This window comes from Archocentrus centrarchus, chromosome 1, assembly GCF_007364275.1.
Source record: "Archocentrus centrarchus isolate MPI-CPG fArcCen1 chromosome 1, fArcCen1, whole genome shotgun sequence".
NCBI classification, from domain to species: domain Eukaryota; kingdom Metazoa; phylum Chordata; class Actinopteri; order Cichliformes; family Cichlidae; genus Archocentrus; species Archocentrus centrarchus.
In genome coordinates, this window is record NC_044346.1 from 25,336,481 (window position 1) to 25,361,050 (window position 24,570).

The window sequence follows — 24,570 nt, forward strand, 5'->3', positions numbered from 1 at the left end:
TTAATTCCCTGTATAGATGTTGCAAAGGGGAAATTGGAGGTATTGATGAAAACTGTGATTTGTACCAGGCTCTAAGCCAGGGCTCCTCAAATCCAGGCCTCGAGGGCCGGTGTCCTGCAGGTTTTAGATGTCTCTCCTTCAACACACCTGAGTCAAATATAGAAGTCATTAGCAGGACTCTGGAAAACTTGACTGCATACTAAGGAGGTGATTCAGCCATTTGATTCAGGTGTGTTGGATCAGGGACACATCTAAAAGCTGCAGGACACCAGCTCTCGAGGCCGGGATTTGAGGATCCCTGCTCTAAGCATATTAAATTCATTGCTGAAGTCGGGCATCTTAACATGAAAAGTCTGGGGGGATTTTGTGAGACTGCCACATTTTGAATTTTGGGCGAACTGCAGTTTTTGGCTTTTTTTTTTTTTTTCCTTAGTCCTGTAGGTTGGCGCTTGGGTACAGCGGCTCATATCTGTTTCTGCCAATGCTGTGAGGTCAACATGATAATGATCAAATCTTTAGGTAGAGTCATTACCATGTGTAAGGTTTGAACAGGAGATGATGTCATGTCGCTGACTTCCACTGGCTTTTCATGTCTGCTTTACAACTGAATAGTTTTGGCTGCACTTCTCTAGAGGCTCAACATTCTTGAAAACTTTCTGGTACAGCTCACTACATTGCAGTACTAAATGCTTTTTGATGAGTAGCTAAAATACCAACATAATTTTAAAAAAAGCATTTCAGTTTCATCAGATCAGTAGACTTTAGAGAACCCGTGTGCTGATGCCTTGATGGGACTGCCTTTCGCTGATATTTTTCACAAGCTTTGGTTTTGTGATTGATCTGCTTAGTGGTGCTTTGCACTGCCTTTCATCTTTTTACAGACCACACACCCAATTACATAAAAGGCTCAGGGGGAAAAAAAAAACTCAAATAAGATTTGCTAATAAATTAGCTTCACAAACTGTAATCATGTGGTCATATGGTTTTTGGTTTGCTCAATGAGACCTAAATTTAATAGTGATATGTGGTGGGTAATTTGGGTTTGTGGGTAGGACCCATTACCGCTGTGTGGTCTCTGAGGACAGAATGTGGGAAGGGGTGGATTGGCCATGCCTGGATAATCTAAGCTGATTTTTTTTTTTTTTTTTTTTTTTTTTTTTTTTTAATTCTGTTTTTGTGAGAACTTTGAATAGAAAAAAATAAATGAAGGTTGCCAAAGGGACAGTTTAATCCATTTCTATAACAATACATTCCAAGCATCTCCATTTCAGACTAATCAAGACTAAGAAGGTGCCTATTTTGAAGCCGCAGTTAACCCTGTTGTCCTTTGGGCCCACCATTATGCATTAACCTTTCCATTGGAAATAGTTGTAATTAGTTAAATCTCACCTGTCTGAGTCAGTCAGTCACTAACGGGAATGTTCAGGCCTCTGTAGTGGCAGTTTGTTCTGTGGGTGCCAAGAGATCCACTTGACTGATTTTGGCGCTCCCTGCTGACTTCTTAATTGGATTTTCACACAAAAGACAGTTGCATAGAGGAAGTGGAAGCCTGGCACATAGTCTCATAGTAATCAAACCTGTTAGAGAGATTAGACTGAATGCCTCGTCTCACCCTCGCTTCAGATGGTATCAGCCTCCGCTTGCCTGCATTGTGAATAGCCTCAATAGTGCTTTAGTGGGTACTTCATAGGTGACTTGAAGCAGTCGTCAGACTGAATGGGGTGAGATAAAAGTAGTGTTCTGGATTACTTGTGCAAAAAAAAAAAAGCAAACCATTTTTTATCTAAATTTGAAAGGTTGATAAAGCAAATTCTTAAAATTAAGTGCAGTATAATTATAAATTCCTGTCTCTGGTAAAGCTGTATGTGGTTCAGCTCCTTTATGTTTGGTTTGACCAACAGAAAGCTCTGAGAAGATGCAATTAAATCCAGACTCACTCAGACCCTGAACCCATCACCGCAAGACAGTCACAACTGTTGGGGGTCTGAATCACAGCTTTAAGCTATTAGGAGGAGAATAGGTTTCAAACCACAGGGTTGTTAGGGTAGCACATTACAGCGCAGAGAGCTTTGTTGTATGTCACTTTGTCAGAGCAAAACCTCTGCAGTTGACAGTCCTATGACAGATAAACACGCACTGTTTACATACTGCATGAGCTAAGGTATTTTTTTCAATCAATTAAAAAAGAAAAAGACAGATGAGTGAATAAAGTTTTTCTGTGAAGGGGAGGGGGAGTGTCATAGATACAGAATAGCACAGACTAGCGTATTGATTACCCCTTGTACAGGTAATGGATATAAGTGTACAGATGTGCCTTGGACTTGACTTTAATAGTTTAGCTGCTGCTTGTTCTGTGTTTGGAAAGTAATTTAATCTCCAAAGCAAATTTTTAGTTTTCATTATGGACCTTTTCTTCTTTTTTTTTTTTCTTTTTTTTTTTTTTATTATTTTGTTTTGTTCTGTTTTGAAAGAATGCTGGGAAACTAGGCATTGTTATGATTATGTGTCACAGGTCCACATTGATGGCCGGAGGAGCAGGAGCCAGTGGAGGCACTGCGGCCAACCCTTGGCTGATCAACGAATCAGAGGAGACCAAAGGGCTGACCTTTGGAGAGATCAAACAACAGCAACAACGAATCATTGAGGGTAACATAACAGTTCAAGAATAAATATGAGTATAGTAAACATTTGTAGCATTTATACAGTATCATATACAGTAAAGGAGTAAAGTGTTGGTGGAAAGGCAAAATAAATAGATAAGAGAATTCCAGGCAAAACCATATGTATGTTAAAGTTGTACTGACCAAACAAAGGTTAAAACCTAAACAGCAATCATCATAATTCACGACAAGAAAGCATATTGTAAGCCCCCCTCCCCCCGTCTCTTTCCTCTGACATGACTTGAACACCTAGACATTAGTTCACCTGATTCCATATGACACTTCATTGCAATGTCTCCATTACGGCTCTGGTTATTGTCCGTTTGGAATCAGAGATTCCTGTTAAGACAGTGAAACCAAACCACATGGAAGTTTTGTGTCCCATGTGGGATTTCTGGTGGAGTTGGGTAATGGTAAGCCCCTGAACTTGTGGTTGAAAAAAAATTCCTGTGGTAAAGAGTGTGTCAAACTTAGAAACCTGCAGAGGCCAAATCTTCTCTTCTCTTCTCTTCTCTTCTCTTCTCTTCTCTCCTCTTCTCGCTGAGTGGGCTAAAGTATCGAGTGATGCACCCAACAGTCCATCATTCCACTTTCACAAATATGTGTGACTACTACTACATTTGTCTTGGATTTTTCATTAGTTGCATTCTGTGTGATTCCAATGTGATTCATTAATCACATTGGTTTCATTTTGGTTTCATTTTGCTTTTATTTTTGCGGTCATAGTAAATAGTAATGCATAAAATCAGTTAAATCATTCTTTGCCTCACAGTCAAGTTTGTAATAATTTTTGTTTTCTTTCCTCTCTCATCTCAGTCCAGGATGCAGGCTTGGATGCACTAGCAGCAGTCATCAGCCGACAGAAGATAATGGGCCAGGAGATTGGCAATGAACTTGATGAACAGAATGGTAAAGTTTTATGTGCATGTGTGTCTCTACATATTCATCAAATTCCAGACACATTACACAGCACAGTGTGAAAGCAGTCAGCCATACCTCTCTTCTGCAATGGAACTACTTGCCTCATAGACATTAATACTCCCCCACACCACTACATACCTACCCGAGTACCAGGCACACACCGATTATCAGAGCACCTGACATCACATTTAGGTCTGCTATGTTGTCCTTTGTCATGTGCCCAATAGAAAAATGTTACCACTGCACTAAAGCAGCTTAAATAAATTGGCAAAAAAAGAGGTAAGTTTTATTTTCTGGAAACAGATCTGTGCAGAGCTAATGGTGCTTTTGAGTTATTCCTGGCAAAACACCGCTCCTCAGTCCATAAATAGCTTCCATCACAGGCAGATGTGCTATACAGAATTGAGCACATTGCTTCAGACTGTTTTTTTTGTTTCTTTTTCTTCTTTTAGATGGGTGGTACTTGAGACATACGATTTAGAGATGAACATCTGTCAACTGGTAAACAATTAGATACTTTAATGCATTGCTCTCACAAGACTAGAGTGGATAATAGGCCACCTCTTGAGGGTGTTGACTTACTGAAAGGAAGTACATCCATATCTTAGCACATTAAATTAAAAAAAAGAAAAGTGATATCTCTAATGTTTGCACTGACAGCAAGCACAGAACATGCATTAATCTGCTGGTTTCTCTACTGAAAAGTGGGGAAAGAAAGTGTGAGTCAATAAAAGAGGAAAGTAGATATTTTAACCCACAGCAATAATAAAGGAGTGGTGAGGCTGAATGACGTTATGGCTAGGACTCTGTCACAGACACTTGAGCATGAGTGGGTAAACTTCAGACTGGAGGTTTCTCTCTCCATGGTTAGCCAGCGTAGCCTTAAAGCACACAGTCCCAAAGTATCAGCAATTAGCCGGCACTGTAAACTCTAATGGTTTGCACTTGCAGAGACACATAGGTGATGAAGCCTAAATCTAAGTAGGGAGATTGTTGACATTATAAAACAAATTCCCATAGTCTAGCACCATGTTAAAATACAAAGAATGAGCTATTGTTTTGTTTTGTTTTTTTCTTTTGTTTTTTTGTTGATTAACCTTATAGGAGCTGCTTATGTGGTGTTGTTTCCTAGTGCTGTTGAATGTTTCTACTTTGACCAGCTTCCATTTGGGAGTAGAAGGTGTTGTACTATCCTGTAATATCCTGTCTGAGCAGTTGTGCCCAAACAAGTCTAGAGGTTGTACAACCAAATTAACTCGGCATGAAAATGTCCAACATTTTTTTTTTTTCCCCTGTGAGGAAATCACAGATGTTTAACTGATGATGGTTTCCAATGATCAGTGAAGGGAAAAGAAAGAAAGGAAACTTGGATGATTTTGTCTGCTTTCCTGTTGTCGCATTGAATCAGAGACAGAGTTTTGCTCTAATTCTCCTAGTGTGTTTATTGTACTGCGAAAAGATTTTTTTTTTTCTTTTTTTCAGTTTTGCAATTTTTATTTTTTTGTAATCCTCCCACGGGAGGATATTGTCATACTGTTCGTCCACGTGTCTGTCCGAGAGGTTTTGCCTTTCTTGGCTATGGACTCCAAAACCACAAAGAGTTGAAGATATGCAACATTATATTCATGTGTCCATCCCGTCTGTTTGGGCATCTGTCCGGAGGTTTTACCTTTCTGGTCTATGCATTCCAAAACCACAAGGAGTTGAGCCATGAAATTTGGCATGTAGTACACTTTGTACACTTAAGCTGTATTTTTCCAAAGTGGAGAGTAAACAACATAGAGGATTTCAGGCTGCTAATGCTATGATAATATATATGCTAATGAGATGCAGCCTTTTTTTTTTCATGCCTGATCAGCTTAGCCTAATCATGTGATCATGTGTGACTGGCTAATACCTACTTGACCATTATTGACTGAAATGGAGAAAGTGGGGATTCCTCAAATCTAGCAGCTAACCTAGGTCACTGAACAGCTGGCAGTAGCTAGATAGTGAGAAACTGGGGAATCCTGAATTTCTAGGTGAAGAGCCAGTCTAGGCTGCAGCCTTATTGATTAGCCTGTGACATCAACTTCTGAGCAATGCTGAGCATTGTCTAACATGTCGGTCAGGGATGACTCATAGCCATAAGTAGTACAGACTATGACTCATCATTGAGCAATATTAACGCCATACCTACTGCTCAGCAATATTGCTAAAATGTAAATGTCAAATGGTTCCCTTATGATTATAGTGATGTTATACATAATGCATTGATGGGAGCAGATTATGTAGTATGGGTGCATTATATAGTAATATTCCCATACATACATGGGTATTATATGATGGGGAATAAATTTTGAGTATGCATTATATCTGGCTTATTGTTATAGAATATATAAATAGAAAGACATGTAGTATACACCCTTGTAAAAGAGGGCAGTATGTACTTTCTCTAATTTGTTTACCATGGAAATGTTTGTTCTGTTCTAGGATGTGGTTTCCAAAAAATATTTGTAGAAATGTTAAAGATAATCAAAGAATATCAGTCTCTTACAGCATGCTTAAAATTGTTTTGATTTAATGAGTATTGTTAATATTGAAAACACATTTTGCTGGAAGATGTATTATGTCTTTACTAACCCAGGGGTTAGCAAAAAGTATTTGGATAAAAGTTTAGGGCTTCCACATTAGAGCAAAATAGTTTTGCAGAAGGTAATAAGATGTCTGCTGAAGGGGTTTCTGTTTTGAAATTGGGCTGTAATATTATCCTAAATTTATTTTATATTTTCATTAATGGCAGGAGGATATTCCAATAGGTGATGGGCCTTGTTTTTAATAGGAACATGAATGGGAGAGATGTAACTTAAAATTTCATTTATTTATTTAGTTTTATTTTAGCTCTGGAAACAAAACATTTATTTTTAGGCCTCATGTGAATCTTGAAAATAGATTTGCTGGAAGTTGAACTCCTTATTTCTATAAAGGCCAAAAATGTGGCACCTGTAGATAAAGGACTCCATGTGTTGAAACCTGAACCAAGCAAATATGTAGAAACCTGCACTCATTATCACTTATTTTCCCCTCCCAAGACTGGAAATCAATATATTAGGTAGTAATATACTGAATGTGTTTATTATGGAATACATTCATGTGCATGAAGGTAACTGGCATCTGGGGACATGCAGGCTGCTGTTAAAATGTAGAAATATAATCTGATAGACCAGTCTGAGCTTCTTAGTCTCCTCGATCCCTGTCCACAATTTACAGCCAAGTTTTAAGTTCTTTTACCCCAGGTTATGATTTACAGAGCCTAGCCTTCCATAGTTTTTTTTTTTTTTTCCCTTCCCCCCCCTTCAAAAAACCCCTTTCCCATGTTGTTTCTTGTGATGGGGCCCTTTCTGCCCTTCCAGTTGCATCTCACTCACTGTTGACAGCAGTCTTTTATTTCCTAACCTTTTTCACATTTTTTTTCCCTTTACCGTCTTCCCTTTCCTTGTCTTTTTTTGCTCCTCTCTTGCAGAGTTATTGGTAATATCTGTTTCCCTTAGACTCGGAAAAGATGAAAAGGACGACTATTTTATATATTTAGATATAGATTTCAAAAACACTAGAAAAGGTATGGACCCAGTGACATTTTCTCTAAACCACATTTAGGGGAATTTCAGAATGCAGAAGTACCGTATTTTTCGGACTATACGTTGCTCCGGAGTATAGGTCGCACCAGCCAAAAAATGCATAATAAAGAAGAAAAAAACATATATAGGTCGCACTGGACTATAAGTCGCACTTTTTTGGGGGGGGGGGGGGTGATAGAATCCGAGACCCAGAGCAGAAATTCCATCTTGAACGGCAATTTAAAATAATAATGGATTAAAGAACAGGACGAACACGGTTACGCCTACGTTATGCTAACGTAGCACATTCAGCTACATGACGCACAACGAACACGTGTTCGGTATGTTAACGTAACATTAAGTTATTCAGATAACCATAGCATAAAGAACATACTAACAAGTTAACCAAACCATCAATCCATTGAATTCTTCATCCTCGGTGTCACTTCTAAACAATTCCGTACACTCCGTAGACGAAGCGCCGCTTCCTCTTCTGTGTCGCGTTAGTCAGACTCGTCGTCAGCTGCAGTTCCAATTATTCCAGCCTTTCTGAATCCCAACAGGATGGTTTGGTTGTCACTGAAGCCCAGGTTTTCTTGATCCATCCAATGACTTCCAGGAAAGTTGGGTGGCTCATTCTCCCAGTTGCCGTTAAGCTGTGCTCTCCATCCATCATCCACTGTGCCCACAGGTTACGCAAGACTGCCTTAAAGCTGCAGTTCACGGAGATGTCAAGTGGCTGGAGTATTTTGGTTCATGTGTTATAAATGTCACATATACGTCGCTCCGGAGTATAGGTCGCACCCCCAGCCAAACTATGAAAAAAAGTGCGACTTATACTCCGGAAAATACGGTAAACTATTTGTGATTGCAGTTTAAAAGTTAATTTTTCAACACTTGCAAATAATGTTCTCTTATCAAAATGAGAACGTGTGTGTTTGTGTCTTAAATATATTAACCAAAAATAGTGATACTGAAGTTAATGTAGTGATTTGCACATTTTCTAATGATAAAATGGTGACTGCTCTGCTATCCTAACACAAGTGTAGCTCTCCTGGGTCCTTGCATTGTAGCTTTGTATACATTTTGTATCCTTATTATAATTGCTCTTACTGTGCTTAGATACAAATCATATTTAAACTGTGCCTTGGTATAATATCAGACATTAAAGCTGAATTATTTTATTATTTTTAACCATCAAAAAGGAAAAATACTGAAATCTTTTCCTTCTATATCATAGATTACTGCTTGAGGCAGTTTTCTTACTTGTATTAAACGTCAAAATTGACAACATAAAAAGTCAGAGTAATGTTTTCTGAAAGGCAGAGGAAATGGATTTAAGTTATAAAGTCGGAGAGTGGCAAGACTTCTACTTGATCTTGACAGTTGGCGTGTAACCTTGGCGTCCGACTGTCTTTCCGTCTTGTGGGGTTCCTCTTCCCCCTGATCACTGTACTGTAGCACTGTTTCCCTATAAATAGATTAAGCTCTTTGTAGTTTGGCTAGTCAAGTCTAGCTCATGACCGAAGTGCAGTGGAGGTTTCAGTCATTTCCTTTTGGGGAAACAATTCCGGCTGAGGTCAGCAATGAAGTTGACCCTTTTCAGAGGTTTAAAGATGAACCCAAAGCCCTCACTCCCTGAGTCTGACCGAATCAAAATGGACTGAACTGTAGAAATAAGTAAGCAAACCATTTATCTCAATTTCAGTTATTGCTTTAAGCCATTGCAAACTGCACATTTTCCATTGATTCTTTCCAATTGCAGTAAAAGAAGAAATTCAATCTTCGTTGTTTTTGTGGTAAAATTAGTTAAATTACATGTCATCAGGTTTTTTTTTGGTTTTTTTTAATGTCTCTTATGTAATGTTGCCAAAGATTATGTTCTCATTTCCACAATAAATGTTGCTGAAAATACTCCGACACCAACTAAAATAGCTCACGTCAGCTGTAGTTTTCCTCACTACCACGAAAGATCAACATTAATTTTGCTTTATTGGTGCTGATATTTCTCATATTGCGGCCCGGAGCGGTGACATCAGTCCATGTCAATGTTTTTCACTTACGAGTGACAGACAGTGGCTAACTCACTTAATTAGCTTCTTTTGAAAGGGGTGGCCAAAGTTTGAGGCTGTCTCATTTGTTAGATTTTTAAATGGCACTTTTGAATTGGATTTGACTGGTGGTGAAATACTGTGGCAGTGAAATATGCCATGTATTGTAAAGGTCTGTTCTTTTAAATCTCGTATGTGCAGTATGTGTAATTAAAAACCGTAAGATGTAAACAAAGAGAGAAAGCTTACTGCTTAATCTTGATCAGGATTTTTTTAGATTTAGCCAGTGTCATTCAGATAAATTGATGATTTGATCTTTATTTGTAACATCTTAATTTAACTTAAAATACTTTATGTACATAAAATAAATTTTAGAACAGCAGTGTAATATATGAAAGGATGTGCAATAAGGATGTCCAGAGTTTTTCAGTCAGAACATCCGTATTTTATATACAGTATATGGAATGGAATTAACCAATTCTGTTTCGAGTGTGAGAGAAGGAATGATGTGAACGATGAGTATAGGTGTCATAGGTAATTAGAATGGACCTATTACATATACTTTTTTTCTGACGTATATTTTATTATTGGACTCTGTTTGAGTAGCTTTATGTGATTCTGTGTTCAAAACATTCATTTTTTTTTTTTTTTTTTTAATCTCTCACTGGGCCGCACAGGTCATCTTCTGTCTGAGGTAAGCAGATTTAGCTCAGTTAGTTTAGGCCACCCTCCCATTCAGCCAGCCTTATTCTGATTGTCTACTCCTCAAGAACAGGATTTCATGTTCCATTCATGGATCCTTTAATATATTTAATGGCTTTTTGATGTGTCTTAGTTTGTGACTTTTTGTCACCCAGCTGGAAGTGTGCTAACTGCCAAGTGTCCACTGCTCAGTGAGCTAGACAGTTTCTAAAATACGTCATGATAGACTTCATTTGTGGCTGATCATTAAATCACTGATTTGATTCTGCTCAAGCAGAGCATGCAGAGGGCCAGGGTGGGCAGCAATAATGACTTCCAAATAAACAGTAGAGGGAGAGGAGAGAGGCACTCCCTGCTGCACAGGGACATCAGCAGCTACCCCAGAGGACGCAGACCTCTTGCTTGCTTCTACTTTTAGAAAAAGCTCAGTGAGCAAATAAACTGTACTAATGATGGCACTGGGCAGAAAGTCTGTGTGGTTAGAGCTGTTGATTGATTTATTGTTTGTTTGATTCACTTGGTTTGAAAATGAGGCTGGTACTAGTGAGTAGTGTTTTCCAGATGGCATGGAAACCCAAAGAGTTAGTGATGTCCAGAAGAGTGTTGTCATCAAAGGAATGTCAAGCTTGCAATGAGCCGAAAAAGAGAGCATCATCTTCTGTGACCACCAGATTGGCTGACTGGTGTGTGACTCTGTGAATTATTGGGCGCTAAGGAGAATGAAGGGAAAATGTTCCACACTCACACTGTTTCATTCCTCATAAGAAAATGACAACGTTAAGTACTTCTTGAATGGCTTTAAAGTGGTTTTTCGAACTTGAAAATGAGTTACCTTCCATGAGGTTTAAATAAAGATTTACAAAATACATTTATAGACGCATTTCTGATGGGAAGATAAAAGCCAGCCAAATGAAGATGTGCTGTCTAACCCGACATTCATGCCATCAGAAAAATGGCGTAATCAATCATGAGTCCCTGTGTGCTTATTTCTCTATTTATCCATCTTGGTATCCATCTTTGTCAAAGGCCTTTTTGGTGTCTTATTGATAAAATTGTGAAGAAAAGGGTGCTAACAGTGACATCTGTGTCACCAATGGCAAATGATGAAAAATCTAGTTAGGAACAGTAAAGAACATTTTGGGTCACTAATGAAAAACGTCTAAGGACATTTCATCAGTCACGCTTTGTTTCTTTCCCTCTCAGTGGACTAAGACCCTTTCTTTTATTCAGAAAACCTTTCTTGACTTTTTTTTTGTGCAACAGTGGCACCATAAACAGTGACTGATCTAAATGTGATAGTCATTGATGGGCCTCGTAACTCTGTGGTGGGTTGCATGAGAAAATCCATTAAAAAAAGGTTGTTTGAATGTTTCCTTATGTGCTTTTCTGACACAGTGGCTCAGTGCCAGTACTTCTTATTTAACAATCAGTAAGAATAAGGTTTTCATATCTTGAACTATTGCTAAGGTGTGCCATATATTATTAACTTTGACATCTTTTAGACTGGCTTGCTTGAATAAAGTACTTTAAAAGGATTTAAGAGGTAAGAGATATTGCTGCTGATTTTCATTCAGAAAGATTCCTGTGGCAATCTAGAGTATTAATAAAGGATTTTAAACATAAATGTAGGAGTTTAAGACATAAGGAGAGTTGACTCTCAACAGTTTAAAAAAAAAAATAAGTAATAGAATAATAAAATAATTTCCTAGATCTTAACATGTAGGAGGTTTTCACCCTCAGAAGTTTTTCCGATGTGTTTTTTGCATTACAAGCGGCAGTCTCTGTTCAGGATCTTGACTTTGATTTATCCCGATCCATCTGGAGCAAATGTGTGCTGGTGATAGATGTTTGCAAGAAAGGCCCCACATTAAAAAGCCAGTGGCAGAATTGCTCGTACTCCAGAAAGAAAAATGGTTTGTTGGAGTGGTAAAAGAGAGTCATGGTGGAGACACCCGGTAAAACTTTCTGGCTTGCTTTAGCGCGCTCACCTGCCACTGTTGAGAAATTTGGACCAAAGTTAGCGATTGTTCATCATATACTGAAATTACCACAGAAAGTTTCACCACTCCCAGTAAACAGCTTTTATGAACCGCTTCTGTGCTACATTGTTGGAATTTTATGCATTGGGAAAGAAAAACACAATGATTTTTTTTTTCCAGCTACCACTAAAAACAGAAAATACATTTTTTGTAGGTATTTTAGCTTTTTTTTTTTTTTAAAGTATTTGTTTAATAGCATCAATAATGTTAAAAACCCAACATCAAAATGTGAAGATCTAAAGTTGAAAGTGGTGATGGAGCCAATTTTTAAGCAATTTGTGTTGTTGTTTTTTTGTATTTTTCGATGCATCATGGTGACTCATTTTAAGGTTCTCTGTATCATAATGTAAAAGATATTGTAGTACATTAAGAAGCACCTAAACCACAGCTCAGTGGATCAAATGATCCTGACTGTGCATGTTTGTGGGAGCTGATACTTCTTCCTGGGTTGTTTTCAGCTTGAAATGGCTAAAACAAAATCTTTTTATTGTCTGTTCAGCTGATGTATTGCCTGTTTGGGATCATTACGTTGTTAACTCCTCTAACAAACTGTGCTGAAGTCAGCTACCTCAGCTGAAGTCAGCCAGTATTTTAGAAACTGACTGGAAATTTTGAAAATATCACGTTATCAGAATATATTCTGTACAATAATATATAGTATAAAGTGCATTTCTTTGCTTTATTAAAGAAGGCTCTATGCCACTGAAAATAAATGGTTATGGAAAAGTATGAATCTAATAATGTAATGGACAGAATCTGCCTGCTGAGATATTAGTATGTGGCTAGCTGTGTTTATTTCCATCTTTGCAGCCCATTTTATGGTACTAACTGGGGTGAGAGATTGGTTGGAGCCCCATTAGGACCTAATTTTGTACTAGGCCCATTTTTTTGCTTTCTGGCTCTCATGTGTACACACATGCACAGATTCACATGTCACAGACATGCTGTGTATCTAGACAGGCACCCAAAGAAGCCCAGTATACAGTATGATGTAGGAGTGAGTTGTGCTCTGTTCTACTTAGCTCATTTTCAGACCCGGATCCCTTCCAGATGTCTACCAACAGGCCTGTATGGAGACTGGGCGAGGTTACTTCCCTTCCACTCCCTAGCTAGCACATCAATCCTCACAATATACATAGCCACCATGCTGGCACTTGTAAGCTTTTTCACAAACTATTAATTGTGTATATTCCCGAAAAACAGTACGCTAATGAGTAAGGGGAAAAAAAAAATCCAGAAAAGTATGATTTCACCAATCTTTCCCACCACTGTCTTAAAAGCAGATGTGGCATCATTGGAAACAAACACATATTGGGCTCTGTGTTCTTTGAAGAGTTTGGCTTTATTGCCAGTAATCTATCTTTGTCTTTTTAATATTATCTTACTCTACAGCTACTTAATGTCTTGTATTATTATAGATTACACAGCTTTTACATTAGCTATAACATTCTTATAACCTTTCAAATAACAGCTATTAGACTAAGCCATGATGCATGAGTCATTCTAAACAGTTAATGTTTAGAATTTTGACAATTTTACTCATCATGGTTATTCTTAATATTCAGCAATTGCTAATTTTTTTAGAGATTTATTGGAGGCTCTGCTTTTTTTTTTTTCCTTTCCCACATTCCAAGAATGACACCAATTGTCCAGACATGAATTCACTCATTCAGCTCAAGGATGATGAGGGATACAGCCTCAACCAATTTCTGCCTTTTTGAATTAGAGGAATTTGATTGAATTAGAAGACTGCCATGGGAGGGATTTGATTTTCAAAATCTATTTTCAATAATACTTTATTCAGCTACTCCTACTTTACTAGTTTATATTATTACTGTCTACAGTATTAGTACACATTTGGATTTTATTTTATGATATACCTTAAATAATTATTATTAATCTTAGTGTGCAAATCTTCTGTGCAGCTGTTGTTATTAAAAGCTACCTGATTGATTTATTTCATCATGCAACTTTTCCACAATACAATGAATTTTATCCCATACAGATGAAAAGGGGCCAAGCATGTATTAAGTATAAAATTTAACAGCAAACTGATGTTTGTACTGATTGTTTGGGGCAATCACATTAGCTGTATGTGTTGTGATCTTCATGGATGGGAACCTTTGCAGTTTCAGCTGCCAGTTCCTTTGGCTCTGGACAAAGGATTCCCTGCCATTTAATGGTACCTTATACTGACTCAGTCTTGGACCGGCAGGTTCCTTTTGGCTAACGCAAGTGACAACGGGAACAAATCTCCTCCTCTGTTTATATAATTGCTAACCACTCTGGTTTGGAGGCTGCTTTCAAAGGGCCGACGAGCAGAGAAGCTGCCTTGCGCTTTCCTCAGCCTCAAGGAAGCGTGGGTCATCCCACATAATGAGTGGAAGGACTTACTTTACAAAGTCTGCCTAAACCCACAGCCAACACGTGGTTCCCATTTAAGCACAGGGGGAAGATTGCACCTTGATCTTCTGGGTATTTTGTGTTTTTAACGTGTGTGTGTGTGTGTGTGTGTGTGTGTGTGTGTGCGTATGTGCAAGTGCACATATATACATCTGTTCTTTAGCAGCCTGCACTCAGAGTGTGTGTGTGTGTGTGTGTGTGTGTGTGTGTGTGTGAGAGAGACTGTGTGTGTGTGTGTGTGTGTGTGTGTGTGTGTGTGTGTGTGTAACTGTGTGTGAGAACAGAAATGTGTGTATGTTTGAAAGTGTGAGTGCCTTGTCTAAGTGTGAAATCATTTTGTTTGTGCCGAAGGTGTACACCACATGTACAGCACATGTTGTCAAGTTGTGATTGGCACACGGGTCGCATTTATATCTGCATGAAGAGCAAAGAGACCGCTGTCCAGTCAGAGATTGAGTCTGAGCTAGATGTTAATGCAGGACCGCACATGTAAGTTGGCGCAATCACAAACAGTGCGGTAGAGAACAGGGTGGGCTAATCTTACAAATGTACAGTGCTGCTAGTGAGGGGAAGCATTCTTACGCCGTCTGTGATTGAGTGGGCATGTGTAAGGAGGATGACTGACTAAAAACAAGGGTTAAGAAAGAACTGGGAAGGACAGTAATACAGAAAGCAATGATGAAAGTGATGATGAGAATGTGAGACAAAATACCAAGATCCAAAGAGTAACTACAGTGAAGACTGTCGCTAATTTAACTCACTCATTGGGATCTTGATTAGCATATTTTATTACAGCTATTGCAAAGAAAGAAATTGGCAAAGGAAGAAGCACAAGCAATTAAAAAATATTTCTAAAATGAAGGAAATAGTTAAAATGGGCATCAGACAGAATATGAATTTAGGGTGTGTGTTAAGGGCCAGTGGAGTTCAAGAATTAAAAACTATATGAAGCAGGTAAATAAAAAGTAAATAAAAATGGTCATTACTGTATATTAAGTGTCTTGAAATCTCACTGCTTGTTTGTACTAAAATATGTGCAAGGTATTGGTAGACATAACATACCATGTGTTGTTGTTGTGCTGGAGAGGCATTTGACAGGCTCAAGCTTCAAGTGGGCCTTTAAGCGATGGCTATCAGCTAACCTTCAGTGGTGATGCATCGTTGTCCCATTATAAATTGTTACAAGTCTTTAATCATGCTGCTAAAAGAAAAAAAAAAGTCTTCTGATCTGTTATCAGCCTCATCTGTTTCACTCTTGGCTTAACCCCAGCCTGCAGTTTTGTCTCCAAGCTGCTATTCTGACACATCTGAGACAAGCAGTACTTTAATGTTGTAGCGTGCATCGGCACACACTTCCCAGACTAAGGAAGATCAAGCGTTAGTGGACTGCTTTGTGGGGGGCAGGTTCAGTTAAATTTTATTTGCATTTATTTATAAGTAACCACAAAATGCAATGAAATGAACCAAGGCTTCATGAACTGGTTAAGTAATGTGAATAAAATGTTGGGGTTTTTTTTTTTTTTTCTTCCCCTACTTTGGCTTGGGGTGTGACACACCTTCACAGTGATGATAGAAGAAACACTGTACAGACAAATGAAATTAATTTGACATGAGACAGAAATAGTTTTTCTACTTACTATTATGGCATTTTGGTATTCTAGTTTAATTTGCTTGAAGTATCAGTCACTATAATGGCATACAAACAGTATAAGCATACAAAAGTTTGTTGTATTAATTGTCCAGCAGTTGATTTATACTGAGCAGTAGTTCAGTAAATGATAATATTAAAAAAACAAAAAAAAAAAACAACTGTTAAGGTAATTCTTACCTTAACAGTTCAGGCATTTAAATGATGCATATTATCACAAGGCTACTCTTCTCAGCACAACATGCCTAACACTGTGTAGTCCCACCGCCAAAGCAGCTCTGACCCATCCGGGAGTGGACATTTTGTTTTAAAACGCTGCATATTTTTAGCCCATCCACATTTCCTGGGCATCAAATACTGGTGCTCTGTCACCAGCATAACAAAGTGCAAATCACTTGCTGTATAACATTTGCCTCTCCCAGCAGGACAATGAGCCAGTCGCATCGTAAACAAGAAGAGAGTGCAAACCTCCGCCAAGGCAGTATATACAATACTCTCTGGGCAGTATTTACTTTTAAGGGAGTAGTATTGTATTTTGTATATATTCATTTTGCATGCACGCACACACTACCAAAAACATAACCTTCTTGCTGGAGGTAAAAATGATTTTAATGTAATAGATGAGAATGTTCTGAAAAAAGGTCTATTTTGATACCTACATTTCAGATAATTAAGAAAAAAATCACAAAAATTTATATAATCACTTTTTAAAAAAAATGGGCTTCACCTTAAAAATCAGTTGGGAAGAAAAGTAAAAAAAAAAAAAATCCTGCTCTCTTGTGTAGCCCACACATGAATCCACTAGTGGGCAGTAGAGGCTCTGGCGGTACACCAGCTGCAGGACTCAGTAAAACCCTGTGATGATATCTACAAAGTGGAATTATTCAAACCTATGTCCTTGTGTTATGGTGGTGAAATGATCCAAGTTTAGGCAAGATGAAGAGGGAGTCATAGGATCGCTCACAGGTTTTATTATTTTAAATTCTCGGAGACGGTTTCTTCTTCTCCTTCAGTAATCAGCACCACCTCTTTTTGACTCATCATCTGGAAGAACTGTGTAATTACATGACAGCTGTACGTGCAGCTGTTTAAATGCTTTGAGCATATACATGTAATGCACTGTCATACTTAATAGGATCAGTATGATAATGACACATTTGTTAGTGTGTGTCATTGATTCATGTGAGGGTAGAGTCCAGCTACTTGGACTACAGTCGCATGTTTGCACTAATGTGTTTGTGTCACTGTGTATACATGTGGTTTTTCACTGTGTTTAATTGTCTGTGCGTCTAGCTGTGTTTTTAACTGCAGTGAAGCATGTGGTATTGTTGCATCATGTTTTTTTTTTTTTTGTTTTTTTTTGCCGTTTTCTTTGTACCCTCCACCATTCCTTGCTGTCCACAATTATGTGGGAGGTTGTTGAAATGGGAAGTTATTTCAGCCGCATTGGTGGCCAAACTTTCATTCTGGTTTCCATGAGTAGAGAGCAGTTACCCTAAATCCACCACAAACTTCAGCAGTTCATCTCTTCTGTCAGCCTAGCTTGCCAAATGTTCTTAACTCTTGTCAGTTTCAAACTGTGTTATTGGTGTGAGTGTTTTTCAGTGCAATATTTTTGAACAGTTTTAAAGTTCATAACTATAACCGACTGAAAGGGAACAAATAGTAGTACCATGCTGAGAAAATTGGGTAAGCAAATGGAAAATAAATAATACTAAGATCAAGTAAATGGCTGTATAAAAGCAGTGTAAGGCAGTATTTATTGTTCTGTTTTTGAGTCTGTTTTTTCTTTCTTTTGTTTGTTTGCATGTTTTTTTTGTTTTGTTTTTTTCTCAAGTGAACTGTTTGGCTGAAACAGTTTGAAAATGTAACTTATTCAGATTATCGCATTTCTGTGCAAGCCATTTGCAGTCAACATGACAGAATTGAGTTTTAAGTAAATATGCTTTTTGTCCTTCCTGTCATGCTTCTATAAAACCACAAATTTCTATTTAAACGTTTCAGATAGGCTTCAAAAATGTCACCTTGAACTCAAGAACCTTTCTGAAAGCAGCACAGACCATGATCCAAAGTAAAGTCCAAATTTGATCCCACCATCTCTGAGAATTTTCCAGGCTGAAAAACACCTCTGTGATGTTTCATGTTCCATGCCCTACTGATCCTCAGAAGATAAATATCTACTGGCCCTAAACTCTTCACTAGAGGAAAACATCTGTATTAGGTATGATACAATTCTGTAATGCTCGCTGCTCCCTCTGAGAAGCATTGTAAAGTTAATTCTGTGATGAAGGCTGCTCCTCTTTGGCATACAAATGCTTGTCGGAAGCATGTCACATACAGGACGCTTGTGTGTTTTTCACTGTCTGCATGTCTGATTGGTGTGTGACTGATTCTATCATGCTCATAGACCAGAATGTCTATACATGTGTGTTTGTGTCAGCGTCTGAGCATGAGAACATATGTGTCTTTATGCGTCAGAGTGCATTATGTGTGAAACAGGGTCTGGCTTGAAGATCAAAGTCCCTCCATAACTCCTCAGTCAGTCAGCCAACCAGCCAGCCAACGAGCGTATTGCCGGGAAGCTCCACTCACCACAGGGGATGCTGAGTTATTTGACTCACATTATTTCAATTAGAACACAGTTGTTCAGTTATTGGGAAAGACCATAATCACTTTCTCGTATTGTCTTTTTAAAAATAGCAATCAAGACAACTCATACTTAATGATGTTAAAATGCACATGTGAGTGGTTTAGTGAATATTTTGTGTAATTTTGGTTTAAAGGAATAATACTTTCTCCCAAGCCAGCTTTGATGTATTTTGTTTTTTTTCCTTTCCCCAGTTCCATCAAAATCATATAACTGTTTAAAACAGAAAAAGTCTCTTGTCACAAATCACAGGAACCAAATATATGAACATAGTGTTAGTAATAGGCTCTGTTGTAAGTGATTGTTAAAGGGTCAGGCTAAAGGCAGAGAGGAGGAATCAAGTGGCAGTGGAAAGAATGGTGGACAATCGACACTGCAGCTGGAGTTGTGAAAGAGCACGGCAAGCAGAGGTAGCTTGAGGTGGATTGCAGATGGGCAAACGAGCAACAGAGACACAGTTAGGCTGGTGACGATCCTGAAGCGCAAGAGAGAAACTTGCTAGCAACAAGAAACACTGGAGAAAAATCACTAAAAATGATCAAGTCAGTTTTGAGGTTCTTACCACTGTGGTCAGTGCTAGATTGTTTAAAAAAATCAATCAAAGAGTCTAAGTAGATGGAGTGCATAGAGATGAGCTGGTGGGAGGCGATAAGCTGATGAGTAGAGTCAGGAGAAGGGAGAACCCACCCATGCCAGCAAACACCTACAAACCACAGAGAGAGAGAGAGAGACAGACAGGGGGCACTGAAAACATAAGGAACAGGAAACACAAGTAAACATTAAGTAGTCTTCTTTACATAGGCATAGTTCTATTGCATGTAAAATTGCTGTAAAAATATACTGGTGTGTTGAAGATCAAACTTGTAGCCAGAAACTTTACAGTGAATTGTTGTATAAGGAAATGCCACATTAATTGTCTTTTAATTTTCCAAGACTATTTCATTTTTAATATTAGTCATTTTAATGTTAATTTGAAATCACCATAACAAGGAAGTGCAGTCGATAAACTGATCTCTGTTCAAGAATTTAGTAGGTACTTTCCTGTTCGCATGTCCTATAAAACTCATCCAATTAAACCTATTCCATTTCATTCTTTGCTCTTTCCTTGTTTCTTAGTATGTCACCCACTCCTGGGTGTCCTTGCTAATGAAGTGTGATGGTAGTGATGAAGTGTAACCGCGACTGGTTTGGAGGTGCCGTGCCAGTGACAGGGTGGTCCCTGCTTCATAGTGCTGCTGCTGCTGGTGCTGGCACCCTCATGCTCATCACGCACACATTGTTTGGTGGCATCTGGCCATAAGAAGGGTGATGATGGTGGAAAGCCTGGTAATAATCAGACTTCTTCTCAGTGCTGTTGGTCTTTGTAGAGTGTTTTTAGAATTTTAGACCTTCTTTCATGAATTCTAAAATGTAAGAGCAGATGACTTGTGTAATAATTATATGCAGTACACTGACAGCTTCAATTCATGTTCACTGTTAATGTTTCAGTGGTGCCTGGCCATATGTGAGAAGAGCTGCTAATGAATTCACCCAGAAATAGTTGCATTTGATTGAAGTGCTGTTAAGTTTTCTTTATTCATCTTACTTCGAGACTCTTTCAATGCTTCGTTTGTTTTTTTCCATGGATAATATGTTGTTTGACTATAATACATTTTAGTATATTCTATTGATGGTTTGTAGCTATATCGGAATGTGTGAGATTATAAAATGTTTTATAGTCTAAGCTGACATCATTTGCTCTGCTGATGAGGTTTAGGTATTTTTGAGCCAGTATTTGCTCACTCTTTGTTTTTGTTTTTTTGTGTTTATATGTACAGTGCTAATCATTTGCAGTAAGGACCATTAAAGTTCACAAAGGCTTTTTTTTTTTTTTATTTTATTTAAATCATGCAGTGCTACTGAAAAGACCTAGAAAAGACTGCTGCATTTGCATAATGAAGGATATATAATGTAAAATTAAAATGAAGTTTTGGAATATAAACTGGGGAAAATGTGAACGATAAAGATAAATATATAAAGGACTGCATAAATTATGTCTTTTAAAAATGAGAGAATTAATCAATAAATGGGGAAATTAATACAAAGTACTGATGCAATATATAGCTCAATAACTAGTTCCTACATTTATTTTTTTATTTAATTGCATCCATGTTTGACCTAATCTCATCTTCACACCTGTAAATATCTTGCACCATCCCCTTGAAAAAATCTGGCTGCAGACAGACAGACAGACGTACTTCTAAACACCTGCCAAAGTACTCAACACCACCTTTGTGGTAGTTCCACTGTCATAGTAGGTGTTACTGTGAATGCATTTTGCCCCGATGACGCACACATACATGCAAACACAGACTCACATGGTGAAAACAATAACAATCACGCTGTTGTGGCTTGTAACAATATAGATGTGGACAAAATTGTTGGTATCCTTCCGTTAAAGAAAGATAAACCTACAATGGTCACTGCAATAACTTGAAACTGACAAAAGTAGTAATAAATAAAAAAATTACTGAAAATTAACTAATGTAAATCAGACATTGTTTTTGAATTATGGGTCAACAGAATTATTAAAAAAAAAAAAAAAAAAAACAACTAATCAAACTGTCCTGGACAAAAATGAAAAGATTGAAAATAAGCTAAGGAGAGAGCGGTCTCAGGAGATGACAAGCATTATTGGTATTAAGGTAAAGGTTATTAGACCATCTCCAAGTAGCTTGTTGTTCCTGTGACAACAGTTGCACATATTTTTCAGAAGTTTAAGGCCCATGGGACTGTAGCTAACCTCTCTATACGTGGTCACAAGAGGAAAATTGAAGAGACAGATAATGCGAAAGAGCCCAAAACAGCTTCAGTGAGATTAGAGATGAACTCCAAGGTCAAGGTACATCAGTGTCAGATCGCACCATCCGTTGCTTTTTTGTGCCAGTAAATTTTTATTTATTACTTTTGTCAGTTTCAGGTAATTCCAGCAATCTTTGTGGGTTTTTTTTTTTCTTTAACAGAAGGGTACCAACAATTTTGTCCAAAACTGTACCAGCTCTACTATCATGACTGTTAATTAATCCATTTATGAGTCCAGGACTGTTCATACTTCTTAAAAAACATGCCTTATGTAATTTACTGTATCAGCATGCATATGCTTGTGTGGAATGTCTAGTTGATTGTGTTTTTCCCACACAATGTTCTGGTGATATAGAACTTTGCTGGACTAGATTCCAAATTTAGTGTTTAACAATTACAAACCCAGTGGTTTGTATGTTCTAAAACTGAACTAGTGTGCAGGTTTTTGAATTTCTGCAATCTTCTTTGAAGTCTTTTTTTTTTTTTTTTTTTTGACATTTTGAATAAGTCATTCATCAGCTGGTTCTTTTTGGTGTCCATCATGTGTGATGATTGATCTTTTGGTAAACGAAACAGGGTTAGGAAGGTGAAAATGTCTGTGGAGACACAGCCGGTTTCAGTTTCAAATTGGCACACAAATGGTTGGGATTAAGGCAGCAATTGTAAAAGCATGTATTTAATAGTAGTCCATGTTGTTGGATCACTGCTTTTCCAGCATTTTGGTGTATTTGCATCCCTTTTCTTTCTTCTATTTTCTTAAATTATGACTGTCATGTTACATGAGAAGAATAATTGGTCTGTTCTTGTAATATCAGCCAGGCACTAACATCAGGACTGTTAGCTAGGCACTAACAACATTTCAACTTCATCATTTGTACAGTCACCTGCATATTATTGTGTAGGTCTCCCTTGAGCCAGTGGTTTCTCTGGAGCAATGTTCAGATGAGGGTGGTATGTATTAAAGTATCATTCTGATGGATCCCAGGACCCAAGGTTTCCTCATTGAAATTTGCATAGCAACAAGATGATTTTTGACTTATCACTTGATCCTTCTGAGTATTTTTTTTTTTTACTGTTTTGCTGAAAGACTTGCAGTCAGAAATTCAAATAACTACAAATCACTGATGTAACAGCATGAATATTGTTTGAAATTAATATGTAGTGGTGGAGGGCTTCTTTCAGCAGTTGGTAGGCTACATCTTCTCCTGGTAGCATAGTAAAGTTAAATTTGTTCCAAAGCTGACAAGGAAAGTGCCAATGCAAAGTTTTCATTGAAAGCAAAAGTTGTCCCACAATATGTATAAACATTTCTACAGTTTGGTCACTGGCAAGTGTGTACGTGGCATGAGTTGCAAAAGCAAGACATCCATCACCATTGTGGCAGCCAGTAACCTGGTGGGAGAAAATGTAATGATGCAATAAAAGGGTATCTTACCCTCCCCCAGATGTGTTGAGTGGAGGAGTCTGTCAGTGCTTTTGAAACAACTCAGAGATTTGTTGGAGCCGGGAAGAATGATGTCCATAAGTGAGACTAATTTCTACCCATGTGGTTCAGTACTTCAGAAGACCAGATGTTTGGGATGTAAATTGTGTGTATGATGATACCTTCACAAACCCCATCAGCACACATGCATAATTAGTCATAAATACATGAAAACAGGTAAATGCTGGGATAGGGTGAATACCATTATTCATGGAAAGCTTAAATAATTGTGACTGAAGTTGATGTTTACATATGCACTTCCTTAATTCTGGTGTTCTTTTTCAATTTCTTGGGTATATGATGATCTTTTTTTTTTTTTTAAATTACATTTACAAGACATTCCTTGTACTATATACATTGTTTTCTATAACAATATTTCTTTTAATTCTTTTCCATCTGGTTTGCCTAAGTGAGCAGTTTTGTATATCATTTCCATTGCATTAAAAAAAAAATGCTTTCTATTGGATCACATAATGTTTGGTTAGCCCCCATGATTTAAAAAAGTGAGTTTACCTGAACTGCTGATGTTGGACACCACAGCGAATCAAGTTATTAATTATTGATCACTAGTGTGAATATTTAAACAGTAATAGAAATCCCATCAAAAATGAAACTGTTTTTATTGGAAAGCAAAGAGGTTGTTAGGAAACAAAAAGGGTTTTGTTTGTGTGTTCTCACTCCTCAGAATACTGAAACATTTTTCGATGAATGTATACTAAGGCTCTTTTTTTTTTTTTTTTTTTTTTTATAGGCTGATTGTGCACAACCTATTTTGTCTTCATTGTTTTTATTTTTGTTTTAGGATTAAAATGGTGTTGGGTTTTGTGCTTAGTTTAAAAGCAGGTAAAACTCTTAAGTTCCTCACTCACCATGGATTTCAGGGTCTGTGTACAAAAAGCAGTCGAGAGCAGAAAAAAAGAAGTTGAAAGAAACTTTTCCAAGACTGCAACTTCTTGTAAATACCATAATTGCTATGAGTAGTATCATCATGCTGAGTGCCTCTGCGTGTGCCAAGTGAAGTTCCAGTTACACCCAGCGATGTGTGTGTGTGTGTGTGTGTTTAGGTTGGCAGCGGAGCACTACCCTCAAACACAGTCAGTCACACCAGGGCCAATTGGTAACAGTTGTAGTCAGGCCTCCCTGCACTGCAGAAAGAGATACCACAGGAGGGGTGACTGAAAAAAAAATGGTACTTTTCTTCCCCCTCTTTCTGTATCCTCAGGAGAAATCATCTCCTGAATAAGCACAACAAAATTAGCTCCACTGAGTTAGATTGTGTTTAAATTGGTCACAGGAAACAAGCATTTTCTCAGCGTGCTGTGCCCTCTCCTGGAATGAGTCCTACAATAACACAGAGTTAATACAGTGCATCCTGGAGACACCATGGTGTGTTACTGTTTTATGCTAGTGCCTCAACTGCGCACACAAGCACACGCATACAAGCGCACACAAAATCCAGATCTTTGAGGTTGACTTAGCGTTATAGATCCTTGGGGCAGATATAGATTTAGGATGTGGAAATTAAATTGTTAAAATAGATTTTTAACTCCAACACTTCTCACCATTCTGCAGTGTGTGT

The 24,570-nt window shown here is 37.9% G+C and overlaps 1 protein-coding gene across 2 annotated transcripts in view; it reads left to right on the forward strand.

Annotated features, from left to right (window-relative positions):
• Positions 1–24,570, forward strand: part of stx8 (syntaxin 8) — a 52,757-nt gene that overhangs the window by 3,604 nt on the left and 24,583 nt on the right. The window contains exons 5-7 of one of the 2 annotated variants that reach the window (XM_030742498.1): positions 2,513–2,646; positions 3,477–3,569; positions 19,784–19,889. In XM_030742498.1, the coding sequence (XP_030598358.1) occupies positions 2,513–2,646; positions 3,477–3,569; positions 19,784–19,824 (268 nt within the window). In that variant the 3' untranslated portion in view covers positions 19,825–19,889. Of the gene's footprint in view, positions 1–2,512; positions 2,647–3,476; positions 3,570–19,783; positions 19,890–24,570 lie in introns of those variants that run through there. The other variant, XM_030742490.1, reaches the window with a different exon arrangement.